Genomic DNA, 17874 nt, shown 5'->3' on the forward strand with positions numbered 1-17874 from the left:
GGAGACAGATCGTATCATCCAACTGGAGCTCCTGGACTAAATTGTTGGAAGCACCATAAAGTTTCCTTTCCTGTATAATGTCGTGCTCCCGCAAACATCGTTGTGAACCGACACCATCCCTGTTAACTTCAAAAGCCAATATTTCTGCAGCTAGGTTACCGTCGCCACTGTTGTTATAGTAGCTGGTATTGTAACCAAAACGCTGGCAGCTTTATATTTTACTAAAAAAGCGCTTGTCAACTAGTCAAAAAAGACGCCAAGTGTGAACGAAATCTAAGATTGTTTATTTGTTGCTTTTGGCACTAATTTAGTATCCGCACCATGAGCTTGTTATTGTACCAAAGCTAAAATTTCTGTTTTGGATCCAACAGGCATCATGCTAAACTTTTGTTTTTTTCTATTCCTTGTTTCTAGAAAACTCAGAGGGCGTCTCACTTCCTCTTGGCAACACTAAAGATTTCATCATCTCTTTTGACCTGAAGTTTACATCTAACGGTAGTGTCTCCGTCATCTTGGAGACCACAGAGAAAGGTCCTCCGTTTGTTATCCACTACGTCACCACCACCCAGCTTATTTCTTTCAAGGACCGTGACATCACCTACGGGATCGGTCCTCGGACTGCATGGACCACGGTCACCCGTGACCTTCTCACTGACCTCCGCAAAGGCATTGGCCTCTCCAACACCAAAGCGGTCAAAGCCACCAAGACCATGCCACGGCGTGTCGTAAAGTTAGTGGTGCACGGCCATGGGATGATAGACAATATCACAATCTCCACTACTTCGCACATGGCGGCCTTTTTCGCTGCCAGCGATTGGTTGGTGCGCAACCAGGACGAGCGCGGCGGTTGGCCGATCATGGTGACTCGTAAACTTGGGGAGGGTTTCCGTGCACTGGAGCCGGGTTGGTATTCGGCCATGGCACAGGGACAGGCCATGTCCACTCTAGTGCGTGCCTATCTAAAGACAAAAGATGACACGTACCTAAAAGCTGCCCTGCGTGCCACGGAACCTTTCAAACTGCCATCGGAGCAGCACGGCGTCAAAGCTGTGTTCATGAACAAGCATGACTGGTACGAGGAGTACCCCACAATCCCTAGTTCCTTCGTTCTGAACGGGTTCATTTATTCCCTCATAGGCCTGTATGACCTGGCGCAAACCGCGGGTGAGAAACTGGGTCGGGACGCAGGCCAGCTGTACAGCAAGGGGATTGAGTCCTTAAAAGTTATGCTGCCCCTGTACGACACTGGGTCGGGCACCATCTATGACCTGCGTCACTTTATACTGGGCACAGCGCCCAATCTGGCCCGTTGGGACTACCATACGACGCACATCAACCAGCTCCAACTGCTGGGTACTATCGACAACTCACCCATCTTCAGGGACTTCGTCAAGCGCTGGAAAAGCTACCTGAAAGGAGGGAGGGCCAAGCACAACTAAAGCGGAGCACACCTATACGATCCCTTCAGGCCCTCACTTCCTCTTCCTGACTGCCATCATGAGGGCCACTGTGTCTAGCGAGGAGAAAGAATGGCTAAACACATCAGATTTTTCTGTTTGAGACAGTAATTGCAGTGCTTCTTGTGTCTGTGCTGAGGTTTTAATTAGGTACAAACGCAGCTGCTTGCAGCATGTGTCTGGATAAGGAGGAGGGAGGGCTTAGGTATTTAAAATTCAAAGCTCCAGATCTGCAGGTTTGAGTGAGAAACGCGTCTGCTGAGATTTGCCACATTTGGACTCACTTCAGTCGAGATGAGGAATCGCAAAGCAGCTTTCAGAACCTTCTTCCAAAGTAAAGCTCAGAAGATAATTAGTCATCAATCGTCGAGAAATTAATCGTAGAGAACAAACTTTAGCTGCAATAGTTATTTAAGTTCATAGCCTGTGAGCAGAACATTATTGCATATAAGCTAGGTATAAAAATGCTGAAAATGTCCTCAAGTGTAGCATTGCTATATGTCACAGAGCACTGAAGGTTTACTCGCCTTTTGTTCAACCCACTGTCCAGCCTTCGGTCTGCATTTCATGATCTCACAATCAGATTGAGCTGTCACTAATGCGGCCCAATCCTACCCATAATGCACTTAAAGCTTTAGAGAGGTGGTCGCAGGTCACTTGCTTCATGTTTACAACAGATTTCGGGAAACATTGCTGTAGTTTTTAAGACACCACTGTCCCGGACTAACAAACACAGGCTGCTTTTTGAGAAATCTGAGGGACTCTGAATGGTTGTGTAGCTGGTGTTCATCCCTGTAAGACGTCAAACCTCAGTTCAGTTGTGCTACATGTAGACTGGTCATGCACTTTACTTGTGTGGCATGCGTGTGTATGGTGAAGATGCGTTTATACAACCATGTAATGAATTCTAACTTCATTTTTTTACATCAATCCAGTTTTTTTTTTCTCACTCTCATGCCTTAATGGCAGTGAATCATTTATAAGGGGATTTTCAACTTTTGTTTGCTGATTGCAAGTTTATTGTAGCTGTACCCATTTCCTTAAATTACTCACTATTTTTTTTTATCAGGTGATTGTTTTATACAATTTATTTTTAGACAGCTGTATTATTTCTCTTGATATTATTTTTATAAGTAACATCAATTGCCGTAATGTGGAGCAAAAGAATGAAAATGTTTCTTTCACATTTAGTTGAATAACTTGCATCTCAACTAAGCAAAAAGATGCTGTTTCGTGTATTAAAAAGACACTAATCATCAGTACTTCCTCATTAAAATAGAGAAATGATTTGCATGTAAGACTATAGCATCTGTTTGTTTGTTTTTTATCCAAAAGAATCATTTCAGCAGCCCTCTGACTAGTGCAAGTGCCAAGTGTCTGAGAGTGCAGATGGAGTTCAAAAGAGTTTTGGCCATCCGTTCTTGATGATTCTCAGAGTGGTCAGCCGCTTGACCTCAGCAGTAAAAGCTCCACCTGTCTGAATTCTGTCGATCGTGATCTCACCTAACCACAGCTGCTAAAATACCGAGATTTTATCCCATTATCTGGCATCCTGCTGTTATGAACCATTTCAAACAGATGTTCACATTCCAGTGTGGGCTTTTGGCTTCAGTTTTTTTTTTTTTTAGAAAATAAAAGTCAGAGAAGAAAAATGTGGCTTTTCTGAATGTTTGATATGAAAGCTTCTGATTTGTTTGGCAGAGATAGCGTTTAGAAACTATGGGTGCTTTAGACCTTTTGTGTTGACCTTTTTTGGGTTTAAAAATCATGTTTTCCCATGAAAATCCTATTGCTTGTAGTCTCGCCGACACAGATTTCACATATAATACTATGCACATTTCATACTTGTCGCTTAATGGACAGACAGACGTACACTTAAAGAGGAAAAGACGTTAGCATGAGTGAGGCATAGAGCTATATTTCATTTATACTGTACCAAAGTCTTTAAAGTTTGGGTTATTTTTATCTGAAACATTAGTTGTTGTATTGTGCTGTATGGAAGACCATGGAGCATTTTGTCTATTTTTTTTAATAGACATTTTTTTTTTGAAAGATGATGTGACTAATGGAACACATTGAGGTGGTAGTTACATGCCTTCTTCTTCCGAAGAAATGCCTTTTGATACTGTTTTGTTTTCACTTTCAGTCTAGATTTGTATAAAATGGAGTGGGTATAGAAGGGAACTGGGAATATTATTAATCACTGCTATCAATGGGAATGTGTGCAAATGTTGATGTAGAGCTAGCGCTCAGTGCTGCATATTTCAAAAGGGAAAAGAGAGACTTGGAATGCTATGTCTGGTCTTGAAAGCCTTGTTTCAAAGCAGCCTCCTTTTTGAGTCGAGTTTACCAAACGTTTGCATTTGAGAACTCCTTGGAGTAAGCAATGTTAAAGCACAACTATAGTTTCTTTAATTTATTCTCATCTCTCTGTCTCTTTGTTTAAAAAAAATGTTTCCAGTCTGGACTATGTGCAAAGCCTTCCTCTGCAAGCTGCTGCAGTTTAGAAATGCAAAACGGTAGAAAAGAGTAGAACAGGTTGATCTTTTTCGCTCTTCTTTTTTTCTGTTTTATTTCATTCTTGGGTTCTAAATTGACATGTGAGGTGTATTTCATGTGTATGCAATAAATGGTTGAACTGGATCGCAACAGCTGCACACCCAGAGGTTGTATAGACTTTGCAAAGGAAGCACAATGCGATCATTTTTATGCAGGACAAATGTTTATTAAAGTCTTTGTGCTTTAAATAGCTTTTTTAAAATTGTATAAATAAAGGCATTTCTTTTTATACATATATTTGTCCGGTGTGTTTCTTTTACCTAAACAGCATATCTCGTTTAGATTTTGATTCATTTGTTAAGTCACTTATCCTTCCTCACTAGCTGAGCAGAAATGACCAGTGTTGAACAGTGCCTGAGGTGTCTGCTAGCATTTATCTCCAATGTCCCTGTTCACTATAATCCCCACGACATTCTCTCTATCTCAGTCACACATATGGACAGTGCGGTTTAATTATTAGCTGCAGCCTGGGGTCTGATCCAGCACATTAAACTCCCTTCTCATTCTTCTGTCCTGTCTCTGCCTCGCTCAATAGTCTGCATGTTATTTTAGCCCAGTTATTTAGCTCAGCTCATAGCACTGGTAGACAGGGGGTGAAGGCGCCCCATAGAGCTCATCTTTTAATGACTGTCTGATCAGATTATCACTGTTTTTACCCGGACTCAGCCAGCTGACGCTTGTGGTCTGTGGTCTGAGGAGTTTTTTTCTTAGGCTGGATAAGGATTTTTTATCTATATTTATTTATTTATTTTGAATTCATTTGGCCATATTTCAGTGAACATGGTTTATTAAAAGGATTGAATTGTAAGAGTCATTTGTTCGTGAATAGTTTATGTTTTCATTTGTATGAAATGTTTGATTCAAGTAAGAGTAATTTGTTTGTGATCATGCTGCAGTGATAACACTGTTTAAACTGGTTGTTTTTGCTGGATCAAAAACAAATGTAGTCCCGTTCTTGAACAAATAACTTATGAGCTGATCCTTTTCTCAGATCATTAGACAATGATAAGATGATCAAATAAGATCATAAAATGAGCCAATCCTTGCCAGTCCATGTGTGATTTCATGCTTTTAATTAACCAAAAAAAAATGATGAAATGTAGTCTTTCTTTTTTTTTTTTTTTTTTTTTAAATCTAGTTGGTTGCAGCTAGTTGCTCACAAGGACAACTCAATAGAAAGTTATGTCTTGTTATTTTGCCATAAATGCAGTTTTTTGTTTTGTTTTTTAAGCAAATTTCTTAGCAAATTCTGTTAAGACTGCAAACCTTGGCTTTAGTTTCAGCAGCAGATTATTGTTCTTTTATGAATAAAAATCCTTCAAAAGGAAATCTTGATTATCAGTAGATCAATATGCTTTCTTAGCTCTAGTTTATTCTTTTGCAGCAAGACATTGCAGGCAAAACCGTTTTTTTTTTCCTTTCTTTTTTTTTCATGCCCTGGTCAAATTGAAGATCACAAAAACCCACTTCAGTAGCACTTACATACACCAAAGTTTTCAAAGTTTTATTCCTATCTAGATTCTGATAGTTTTTAGAGAGAGATCTGTTGATATGTCTTTTGCTTGATTTATTTAATGTGGTTAACATGGTGATTTGTTTTCACGGCCGTTGACGACTATTTATTTATTTAAATGGCATCACATCCAAAATCTCCTCTGTAAAAAATGTCAACAAAACGAAAGAATTTTAAACATGGCTTTATCCAATGTTCAGATTTCTTTTCTGTAACTGTATGCAAGTGCATATTTAATTAAGATAATGCTTCATTTGCATATTTAAATTGTTCTGTTGTTAATCAACTGGGGAAGTATGGTAATATCTATTAGTTACATTTGTTCCCCTATTCACCTGTGGTGTCTTTCCTTGAAATGTCTTTCACTTGTTCAGAGATTGACTCGCTCACACATACCAGCAGTGCACAGCAAAACAATTCCCAGACTAACACCAAACTGTCAAATATCAGTTTATTCTTGAGTCTTTCATTACATTCAACTCATGTCTGCCTCCCTGATGTCTGCAGCAGGCGTTTCAGTTGTCTGCTTGGTTTGGCATTGTAACAGGACACAGTGAGTGATGTGGCTTTTGTGTCTGAGAGGTACACACACACACTTGTGTCTTTTCTCATTTGTGACCTAATACCTCAGCTATGCAGAGTTAAGACTCTTCTCATCTGGCACACCCTGAGATGTTCTGATATATTTTACCCTTGGTAATATCACTGTGACCGAAGTGACAAAGATATCAGTGCTGCAGTGAGAGACAGACAGATGTGGAGGTAGGAGTTGACGCTAGCATATTGTAGCAGTCTGGGGGGTCATATGGGCCGTGCCCTCCGCAGCACTGTTTGATTCTGTCTGTCTGCATCTGCCCTCCACACCGCTGTTGCTGATGCTTAATTATGGCAAGGCCACACACACACACACATAGCCCTGCTTACTCCCACACACATCCTCTCATGTTTGCCGTCCAGACGATACACACACAAACACACACTTAATGACGCAGATGAAGAGTGTTTGAGCTGAATAAAGAGCGAGAGGTAATGAGAGAGTTGCTGCAGTGATAAAACAAACGTCCTTCTCTGCTAATCTAGGAAGACTGGAAAAGTGCCAGTGTTATGGTGGATATGTTTCTTATAGCCTTTTACATCATAATTTAGATGCAACCCACTTCTTAAAAGACAAACTCCTGATTTAGGTTTAGACAGTCTTATCATATTAAATTGCAACAGAGACAAAAAAAGAGATTAAATACCATTACTGATTTCATATTAGCAAATATTCGGTTCTGTTCCCCCCAGGCTGTGTCCTTCATTAGAGAATATAGAAAAAGACAGATTTATATTATTTATATAAATTTTCTTAAATTTGGGGCTAATGGATTTTTTATATATATAAAAATAGGTTTTCACTTGTGGAGCAAATATTTATACTTTTTTTGTACATTTTACCCCTACATTTTTCCCTTTGAAGTGACTCTATATTCATTTAATTTTCATCATCAATGTGTCTGACTGTATGTTTCCTTCATGCAGACATTCAGAGTTGATTTAAATAAGAAACCATTTAAAACAAGAATCTATAAATAAAATGAAAATTGACAACGTCTGGAAGAATATGAACTTTGGTATGACACTGGATGCAGAGAGACATGGTGGATTATTTTAGATTAGAAAATGCTGCCATCATGGGGTGACATTTGGCATTACTGTTACATAACCTCTCAAAACCGCTTCACCAACAGTACATTCTGCCTTCTATTGTAATATTTAAACATATTGTATAATGCCTGCTTTGCAGTTATTCTTCATTTCATTGCAAAATATGCACACCAAAATCACAGTGTATCCATACAGATATATTTTAAATGGAAAAATATTTCACATGATATGGTTGATCATTTGATAGGCCTATTATTTGACACAGTTGAATGGTTTTAAAGGAAAGGCTCAGTTGACAGGACATATAAATTATTATATACAGAGTAAATGTTATAAATAATCTTACAAATGTGTTATATATATCCGTTATCAGAAATAAGAGATATTTTCATCATCTTCTATTAAGGGCTGACACTATTATAATATCATACATAATTAGTAGATTATGTATCACTGTATGGTTGTTTATGTATGGTAATCACACTTAATTTGTTGTAATTGCATTATTATTGAAGGGTGCCAGTAATGTCACACTAAAGGAAATACATTTAAGATGTTAATTATATTGATACTGTTAATTAAGTGTAATTTTCTCTCTCTTGCTTTTTATTGATATCCCTTGTTTTCTCATTCTAAGTCATGTTGCTTTTAGCTTTCCCTGCCAACATGCATCTCATTTCTGCCAAGAGGTAATACATTTACTACCAATGGTTACAGTTTGCTTAAGATACCTGATCTTGAATAGAAATAATGTTTTTGCATTGTCATTGTATTAGTACAGGCAGGAGAATGGTAACGGCTCTGTTTCAGCATGTTATGGATTAGCATTGTAAATATATGTCATTTCACTCCCTCCACTGATTACACAACTTCACCTACACTTCCTGAAACTGCCTTAAACACCCCACCCTGAATGAGCAAGTGGGGTCTGTCCCAGCAGTTTATTCTAAAACTGAATTTCAGCAGCCAGTCTTCAGTGTCACATGATCCTTCAGAAATTATTCTAATATGCTGATTTGGTGCTCAAGAAACATTTTTTCTTATTATCAATGTTAAAAACAGTTGTGCTGCTTAATGTTTTTGTGGGAACCTCTTACTGACCCCAGACTTTTGAATGGCGGTCTATATGGAAACGTATCAACAAATCTGTTGTGTGCATTCATATGTCTTTTCGGAGTGAAACTCTCTGACCTCTGAAACAATGTGCTCATGAATAGCTCCTGTGAGTGTTCTCACCTAGCCGGTGTGTCGGGTGTGAGTATTTAGGATAGAGGTTGATGTCTGTAGGTGTGATGAAAAGGGCAGGTCTAACTGAGCCAGTCAGGTGGATCAGGTGGAGTGGAAGAGTGTCTGTATGTACATTTGTCTCTCTGTACCTGCCGCTGTGTTGATGTATGTTTAGTCTCTCTCCTGGGTCAGGTACTGAGGGCCGTTCATCTGGGGAACATGTTCAGCCTTATCAAACTTCAGCGTGTCTTCACTGTGCACCAAGTGCCCAAAGTAAGTTCATTCATTTAACAAACACAAAACTACCACAACAAACAAATACTAAACTAGCTGAAGCAGTTTAAGGTGTTCTTGGTATAGAAAAATTGATGGAAGTCAAGAATCACTTTTTTCTTTACCCTCTTATAACTATGCAACCTGATGTGAAACAGTTTGAAGGTACCCAAACATTTTCATATTAATGCTTTGCGGTATTTTTCAAGCTTGCCTGTGGAGAGAACTGCTTTCCTGTCTTTATTAAATGAGTGTTTGTATGATTCTTTTCCCTTGGTAGGCATTTCACGAGGACAGCATCATCTCTGGATATCGACACCCTCGTAGTTCGGCCACAGACTGTGTGTTGAGTGTCTTTCAGCTCACCAATGAGACCCTCAATGTCTGGACTCACTTTCTACCAACCTGGTACAGTGAAACAAGTTCATTTGCGCAATCTCTCTCACTCTTTATCTCTTATGCATGCTTTCTCTCTCTCTATATATATATTCATATCTCCATGCTTTTGCCACTTTCTCAGTATGGCTTTTACAATACATTTTGTTATCTTATAACTCACAGACGATAGTAAATGAACTCTCACAACTTCAACAGCACAATGGCCCTGGGTTCCATGTCAACAGTATTTAGACTGACTGTGTGTATGGTGTGCTGAGACTTACAGTAGTTTGACTTGAGAATCTCCACAGTGGATTGTTATGTCCCTCACCGAGCTTTAACCTAGCTGAGCCACTCCTAGGAGAGTTCACCTCGCTGGATGATGACAGAAGGTCTGCCATCATTGTTAATGAGCTCCTAATGTGATTCTTCAGACGTAAACATGTTGGAGAGTTGCTCATGTCACCTTTGATTCTTTAACTTGTGTCAGTCTATTTGGCTTTCTTGAGATCTTGTAGGGTTTTGTTTATTTGTATTATTTTTTATGGTTATTCAGTGTTTGCTGTAATGGTCAGTCATAAGCCTCAAGCATTGTTAGATAATTGCCTACTTGTCATTGCATCACTTTTTTTGTGAACAGAACTGAGATCATTTTAAACCTCATTGTCATTAATATGTTTCAATCCAGCCTCATTTTAATCAGTGTTTTACAGTAGAAAAAAATAAGAAAAAAGATCCTGCACACAACATACTTGCATATAAAACTATCTTTATTAACTACAAACCAGTGCTTTACAACAAGCCTGCTTTAAGTCACACACATACTTTTTATGTATGTATCAATATAATATAAAGCTATAATAAACACACTATAAAATATTACATTGTATTATTAATATTATTTAATAACATTGTCATTATCTCTCACTGTTCTGCATAAATTGTATACTACTCTAGCATAACTCACTACTGCAGTATTGACTGATGTTTGATATTCTAAATGATTAAATGTAAATGCAAAAACATTTTTCCATTACTCATCTATTTAAAGTACACCATATCGCAAAGCTAACACATCCTCTGATCCCACACAATAGTTAAATACACAGTCAACCGACAGTAAATCAATAGGACAAAACTTGGAATCTGTAAAATGACTCTGTGTTAATGTTTGGTTATATTAAACTCACTGATCCCTCTAAAGCAAGCAAGAGTAAATCAGACATGTAAACATGATTCATCACTCAAAAATCTGAGATTTGAAGACTAGATGTAATAAAACAACCCAGGGAATTTGTGTGTTTGTATAATAAATATATAGCTAGTCTACAGGGGTGGGAACCCAGAAGATGTCTTTGGAAAATTTAAAAGCTGTACCATATGTATCAATTCTTATCTTTACTGTACATACCGTACAAGCATAGGAAACAGCCTTACAGGTGCTCTGTAGAGATTGAACTAGACCTATAGAAACCTAGACTGATAAGTCTGATTTGTGTGATCTGTGTGTGTTTTCATGCACTTCTGTTTGTTTCTGTGTCCTCCTGTCAGATGCATCCCTATAGTAACAAACTCTGCGAGCAAGTCTCGGCAGGTTAATCATTTGAGTACAATTTATTATTGCTCTTTGTCTTCCACAACTTTTGTTTTGTTTCTGATTTCCACAGTAAAACACGTTCACTTAGATATAGACTCTGTAGTTTTCCTGTCAGCTACTATGTGTAGAAACTATGCAAGCAATTGTCCTTTTAGCCTTTCTGTGAAAAAAAAGGAAACAGTCATAAAATGAAAAATGTATTACGTATAATGTTGATTCCATCAACAGACAACTTCATGGAATTAGTGTTTCACTGTATACATATTTTGTTGAGTTGCAGCATTTCAGTGCTGTCTCAACATAATTGTCTGTCATCATCTCATCTCTTTCTGTTTCTCCATCAGGTATTTTCTCTGGAAGTTGATGACAGTGTTGTTGATGAAGGATGCGTGGTATGATGCATACATGTGGCCTCTGCTGGTCTTCTTGTTCTCCTGTTGTGTGTATCCATTGGCCTCCAGTTGTGCCCACACCTTCAGCACCATGTCTACCCGCGCTCGCCATATTTGCTACTTCTTTGATTATGGAGCGCTCAGCCTGTACAGTCTCGGTAAGAGAGGAACACACAGGCACATTCACTTCAACACTATCACTTCCTTGGATTGTTATTGAAAAGATTGCCATAAAAACAAAGTTCAAGGTTTCTTCAAAGTTCTGTAGTACAATATTTTACAGACACAATGGAATTCATGAACAATTAATGCAAATACAGATTACATTACACAGCATACGTCACAACACTCTATATTTTTTCTAGGGATGCAATGGCAATAGAATTCTGTCCAACATGCATAAGCTGATCAATATTTAAAATTTTGGCCAATAACTAGTAAATGAACTACAAATCAACCATTTCAAATGATACAAGTGAATTTAGGGATCACTACATTATAATGTTGAGTATCAAAAATACAAAAAATTGTTTAACATTCATTAAATTATTATAATTGTTTATATAAACGTTAAATGAGCTTTAAATGATGGCAAAGGTAATCCAAATATAAAAATACACTGGTAGCCAAACGTTTGGAATATTTTTAATGTTTCTGAAAGAAGTCACTTATGCTCACCCAGGTAATTATTTGATCATAAATACAGTAAAAACAGTAATATTATGCAGTATTATTACAATTTAAAATACAAGTTTTCTATATGAATACATTTTGGAATGTAATTTATTCCTGTAAAGGCAAAGCTGAATTTACAGTTGTCATTAATTCAGTCTTCAGTGTCACTTGAACCTTCAATAGTCAATCTAATATGCAGATTTGGTGCTCAAATAACAATTTTTATTTCATTTTCTTACAAATAATATTTTCTTGTAATTATTTGTTGCTTATTATTAAAGAAAGAAAGAAAGACAGACAGACAGAAAAAGAAATTGATCAAAAATTCCTATAAAAAGACAGTAAAGACATGTATAATGTACAGTAAAAAAAAAAAAATTCAAATAAATGTTGTTCAATTAACTTTCTATTTATCAAATAATCATAATAAATAAATAAAAATAACAGTTTCCACAAAAATATAAACAATGTTTTCAACTTTGATAGTATTAAGAACCATTTTTAATAACTGAGTACCAAATCAGCATATTAGAATGATTTCTGAAGGATCATGTGGCATTGAAGAATGGAGTAATGATTGGTGAAAAATTCAGCTTGGCCATCGCAGGAATAAATTCCATTTTAAATAATAATATCCAGTATGATTACTGATATATTGTGCATCCCTTAACAGATAATCTTAATTTAATATCAGCATATGTACATAAATAAAATACAGAAAATTTACTGCACCTGTGATTGTATCTATACCTGCCAGTTTCATGACCCTTCAACTAAGTAGTATTTATGTGTATTAATAAACTGTTAAAACAAGAAAACCTTACTGTATATATATTATATGTATATGCATTATAACCTTACTGTACGCCACAAAAGGACACGCTTCCACACATTATTCCCAAATCCTCGACACAGCATTAAGTTGTATTCATGTGACTGATTGCATGTTGATGCAGGTTCAGCGATCAGCTACTCTGCATATGTTTTTCCTGACGCATGGGTGAACAGCACATTTCATGCATACTACATCCCTGCAGCTGTACTAAACACCATCCTCTCAACCAGCATGGCATGCTACTCCAGGTAAGGCTTCATTTCATTCTATAATCCTCCTTGCCAAAGTAAAAAGTAAAGTAAAGTCGTGACGTATTGTCAAGTATGGTGAGCTCTGCGTTTAACCCATCCAAGTGCACACACACAGCAGTGAGTAGTGAACAAATCCACACACACACACACCGTGAACACACACCCGGAGCAGTGGGCAGCCATGCTGCAGCGCCCGGGGAGCAATTGGGGGTTCGGTGCCTTGCTCAAGGGCACCTCAGTCGTGGTATTGAGGGTGGAGAGAGCGCTGGACACTCACTCCCCCCACCTACAATTCCTGCCGGCCGGGGGCTCGAACTCGCAACCTTTCGATTACTAGTCCGACTCTCTAACCATTAGGCCACGACTTCCCCCAAGGGGAAGGGGGAAAGGGACGTTCTCTGCATTTAACCCATCCAGGTACACCTGGAGCAGCGGGCAGCCATCAATGCGGCGCCCGGGGAGCAGTTGAGGGGTTCGGTGCCTTGCTCAAGGGTCTCACCTCAGTCGTGGTTGCCGGACCTGAGACTCGAACCCACGACCTTCGGGTTACAAGTCCAACTCTCTATCCATTAGGCCACGACTGCCAACACACCACTATACCGATAACACAAATATAGGTTTCAAAAATGTGGGTTATGTAGTTCTGATGAGTGAATATGCAAGTATGTGGAACAAGCTCAGGAAAATTTATACTAAATATTTAGCATTTTGAATAATTTTTGTCAGTCTGTTCATTTAAATTGTCTGGAGCACTACATTAATTACAATGCTTCACGCTTTCACATCCGAAATCCCATAATCTCTGAGTAGGTACTTTGTTTGAAAAAGAACTTACAGTGTGAATGTAAAAAAATATGTTCTATTTAGTATGAATGTGTGTAATATGTAAGCCGGACGTACTACATTTGTTATGAAACTACATTTGTTATGTAAATTATTTCACTGCCATATCCGCTGCTATGGCCTCATGGGATAGTAGTAAAGCGTCCATCAAATCCGTCAACAGGATACTTTTTGCCTTTTGTTTTGCAAATATTAGCTGTGAATTCAGTACTACTCTTTTCAAATACTGTATTTTGCACTACTACGTATATAGTAGGGAATTATGCATTTGGGATGAACTGATTTACTATAATAAATCATTCTGAGACAGATGACTGTTTAGGTGAGTGTTTGTGTTAGTGTGATTGTGCTACACCGCTACTCACTGGATGAGGGTTACTGGAAAAAGTTATGAAACTGGCTTATGCTACTGAAAAATGTAGTTTAGTTAGCGTCCCCACTAACTCCTCAACACTGATGCAAACAGCATCAAGAAAGAAAATGCTGTATGCTACATTTTAAATAAAGGCATGTTATAAAGTCTGTTCTAGTAAGTATGTGAAATACAAGGCTTGTTATATAAACATGACATGGCAGTCATGTTTATAACAAGTCCTAATTCAAAATTATTTCCACTTTTTTCTTAAGGCTCGGCTTACCAGTTCTTCACTATAATCATGACATTGATGAAAGGTAACAGTTTAAACACAGAATGTGTCCAAATCCTCTGCCACTCACTAATATGCTTTCTTTGCCTTTTAACCCATGAAAATGCTTTATAATATTAACACTAAACACTTCCACCTAATTTTGTCAATGAGGTGGTTATGTATTTTTGGGATTATGCTACTAACAATTACATAACCTCACCACCGGCACTGAAACTGATGTTATCATTAATGAACATAAAAATATCTTTCTCCCTCTCCCTGTTAGATTCTTGGAAAGACAGAGCCTACGGCTCAGTAAGGTGTTGCGAATTCTTGCCTTTGCCTACCCTTGCCTGTTTGACAACATTCCTCTCTTCTACAGGGTAAGTTTCAGCATACTATACAGTACATTCAACACAAATACCCAAGCTGTTCAGTCAAAGATCAGTCCGGATAAATAACCTAATATCCAAGGGAATGAAGCTGGTAATTTTGTGAATTGTACTAGAAATGACTGTTTTGTCTACTTAGCATGTTGTAATTGTTTATCACCGGGGCCACATTTTTTACACACTTCATTGCGTTGTTAAAATAAAGTTTCTAGAAATGTTTATGCATGTTACTTGAGTATATGAATACAATACAGGACGTGACCTGTCTTTTTTTCTGTTGCTTCTTTCTAGTTGTTTCTGTGTGTAGGTGAGGGTTGCACTGATAATGAAGCAAACTCCATTTATGTTCGCCATGTATTGCTTGCTTTTCTCACCGCCTTCCTGTTTGCAACACACTTGCCTGAGAGACTGGCTCCTGGACGCTTTGATTACATAGGTAATTAATGCTCGCTCTCATAGATATTAAATAATTATTAACATTAGATTAGTTTATAGTGTATATTTCTAGCGCTACAATTTTTTTATTTTTCACAATCTCTTCTAAGAATACTCTACGTGTGTGAACTAGTTAATTACTGAGGATTAGTATCTGAATTATAATAGGTGTTTAATTAAAAAGTCCAGTCTCAAACATTTGAGAAAGTACATTCTAGAAAATACATCTTTAAAACAGGACCACAGGTATTTCTTCAGGAAATCCTGATTCATGTGAATGGCTCTCTTCTCACCCCTACAGGCCACAGCCATCAACTGTTTCACGTGTGTGCAATAATTGGGACACACTTCCAGATGAAGGCCCTTGAAGCTGACATGGTGTTGAGACAGTCACAGCTGCTGGCCACTGCTCCTCCTATCACATTTAATAACACAGTTGGATCAGCTCTGGTCTGTGTCTGCACCAGTCTGGGGATCATATGTCTTTATAGTCTACCCCTGCTGTACGGCTCCTCAGAAACACACTCAACAAATACTGAAGGAAAGAAATGCAAGCACTAAAAGCTCCTTGAGACAGGGGGTCTCTGAAAGATTAATTACAGTCTTGCACAAGTTACCAAAGTTATTATGAAAATATATCAAGGACGTTCTTGCTAGATATTACGTTATAAAAAATCCCCAAGAGGGGTTTGTACATTTACTGAAGCTATGCAACCTGAAATTGCAAAGAGTAATGAATGCGTTACTGCATGAATTCTGCTTCTCAGGGAAGAGCAAAAAAAAAAAGGGGGCACTGAATCTCAGGACAATGTAAGTCAGTGTGTCAACGTGGTCTTTTTTATGGTGTATAGAAACCCATTTATTAAATTATTATTAAATATACATAATTTACATAATCATCACACTTTAATACATAAACTCAAATTGGTGATTATATCGTCAGTCCAACATGATCCATCTAATTTTTCTGCGCTATATATTAGAGCATGCATTTGGTCATAATCTCAGGACATAATACTCAACTCAAAAATTATACTTAACTGAAAAATGAAAATTTGCTGTTAACTTGGGGTTAACCCTCAAGCCATCCAAGATGTAGAGTAAAGAAGATTTTTGGCTGAAACTAAACTCATAAAATGTAAGTAAATGGCTACCATCACTTGGCAGCAAATGGAGTGACTGGTATTCATTTTGTGATGACTGTAAATGCTTTTTTTTTTACTCAAGTGATGGTAGGCGTTGCATTTTATGATTCACCAAGGACCAAGGTTTTTGGGGGTTATTCTTGTTAATATATGTCCCTAGATTATGACCAAATGTCTTAAAATTAAATGAAAATGTGCTCTACTATTTCATTCACACATGGTACTATTTCTTTTATGTACAGACAAACATCTCAACAAATGAACTAGCACTGTTAAATAAATGTATGCACAATTACCTGTGTGCACAGTCTGCCAAAGTCCACAGTGACAGCTGTTGTATATTCTACTTATTCTTTTCTGTAAAACTGCACCACTTTTTTCCTGTGATGTCAACAAAGAGTGTTGGAGGTATTACATATTTTCATCACACCTAAAATGAAACTATTTATTGTTTGTATGATTCTTTATAATAAAATATTTATTTCTAATCAACCTAGACCTGATTTTTATTTCTTATTGAGAGCTTTAGTTACCTTTATCAGCATGGTGCCAAGAGAAGGTTATATTGATTTTGTAAGTAGGGTGAAGTCAGCGAAAGTGGGACATCAGTTAAAATGGGACAAATAAGCTTTTGGTGTAGTGCTCCTTAAAAATATACTGGTAATAATGGGTGGGTCTTGAAATGTTATAATAACAGTACTTAATTTCAATATCAAAATTTGATTAGTCAAATGAAAATCATATGGGTGTGGTTATCACTCAAGTGCTGGAAGGGCTGAGAAAGTTCATGGTAAGTGCCTGTACATAGTTTAAGTCTATAAAAATTGTTAAGGTTTGATTTCTAATACAAACAGTATCTCAATCTACATTAAAAAATTGTATTAGGATGTGATCATTCAATTGATGTGCAAGTTTCTTCATTCTGTTTTTTAAAAGTATCAAGTTTTTTTTTTATTATTGTCCTAATTTACCTGAACATGTTAGATAAATTGGGACTGTAGTATTCAGCTAAAGTGGGACACCCTATAAATGTTAGATAAATTGGGACTGTAGTATTCAGCTAAAGTGGGACACCCTATAAATGAAAAGATAATACATTGCTTAATGTGAGAAATTGTTTCGGTTTACTTAAGAAAAAAATCACTAGGCAGAAGACAGGGAAAGAAAAAAAAAGATTAGAAATTTGTAAATATATGAATACGTTTTTGTGTTTAAAAAGTGCAGATAAACAAACGTAATTATAATTATAATTCTATAATTGTTGTTCTATAAATGTTAAAGTGCCCCTATTATGCATTTTTGAAAATTACCTTTCATGCATTGTGTAACACAGCTGAATAAAAACATCCTGCAATGTTTTAAATCTGAAAGTGCACCATGTATAAAGTTATTTGGTGCGTTCCAAACGGGATATATCGCCCTCCGCACTTCGGATTGAAAACAATCATGGCCGCCCCGTCATATTGAAGTATCGTTCCAAACCAAAGTGCTCAAAATTAGCCACTTCAAAGGGCCCTTCGGAATGAAGGATTTCGAAGGGTGTAACTGATGGACACTTCGGGCTCCCATGATTCTTTGCGCTGATTCTTTGCATGATGACGCCGATTGGGCACTTCAAGAAACAGT

At 37.4% G+C, this 17874-nt stretch overlaps 2 protein-coding genes across 2 annotated transcripts in view; both read left to right on the forward strand.

The window, feature by feature from the left end:
* Positions 1 to 4248, forward strand: part of LOC306869383 (D-glucuronyl C5-epimerase B) — a 54619-nt gene extending 50371 nt beyond the window's left edge. The window contains exon 5 of the mRNA XM_079416145.1: positions 415 to 4248. Within this exon, the coding sequence (XP_079272271.1) occupies positions 415 to 1439 (1025 nt within the window). The 3' untranslated portion in view covers positions 1440 to 4248. The remainder of the gene's footprint in view (positions 1 to 414) is intronic.
* Positions 4249 to 8440: 4192 nt separating this feature from the next.
* Positions 8441 to 16738, forward strand: LOC306882973 (membrane progestin receptor gamma-B). The gene is made up of 8 exons (XM_079438009.1): positions 8441 to 8676; positions 8957 to 9084; positions 10996 to 11201; positions 12675 to 12801; positions 14275 to 14319; positions 14563 to 14659; positions 14960 to 15104; positions 15405 to 16738. Exons 1-8 carry the CDS (start codon positions 8623 to 8625, stop codon positions 15662 to 15664), a joined length of 1062 nt encoding a protein of 353 aa, XP_079294135.1. The 5' UTR covers positions 8441 to 8622; the 3' UTR covers positions 15665 to 16738.
* The last annotated feature ends 1136 nt before the right edge of the window (positions 16739 to 17874 follow it).

This window comes from Barbus barbus, assembly GCF_936440315.1.
Source record: "Barbus barbus genome assembly, chromosome: 1".
Taxonomy (NCBI): Eukaryota; Metazoa; Chordata; class Actinopteri; order Cypriniformes; family Cyprinidae; genus Barbus; species Barbus barbus.

Excerpts from the sequence above, each read along its gene's own strand:
- LOC306882973 (XM_079438009.1), top strand. The coding sequence starts at position 8,623 with ATGTTCAGCCTTATCAAACTTCAGCGTGTCTTCACTGTGCACCAAGTG. Across the intron at positions 11,202-12,674 it reads GCTCAGCCTGTACAGTCTCG|GTTCAGCGATCAGCTACTCT; the intron begins GTAAGAGAGGAA and ends ATGTTGATGCAG. Across the intron at positions 12,802-14,274 it reads AGCATGGCATGCTACTCCAG|GCTCGGCTTACCAGTTCTTC; the intron begins GTAAGGCTTCAT and ends TTTTTTCTTAAG.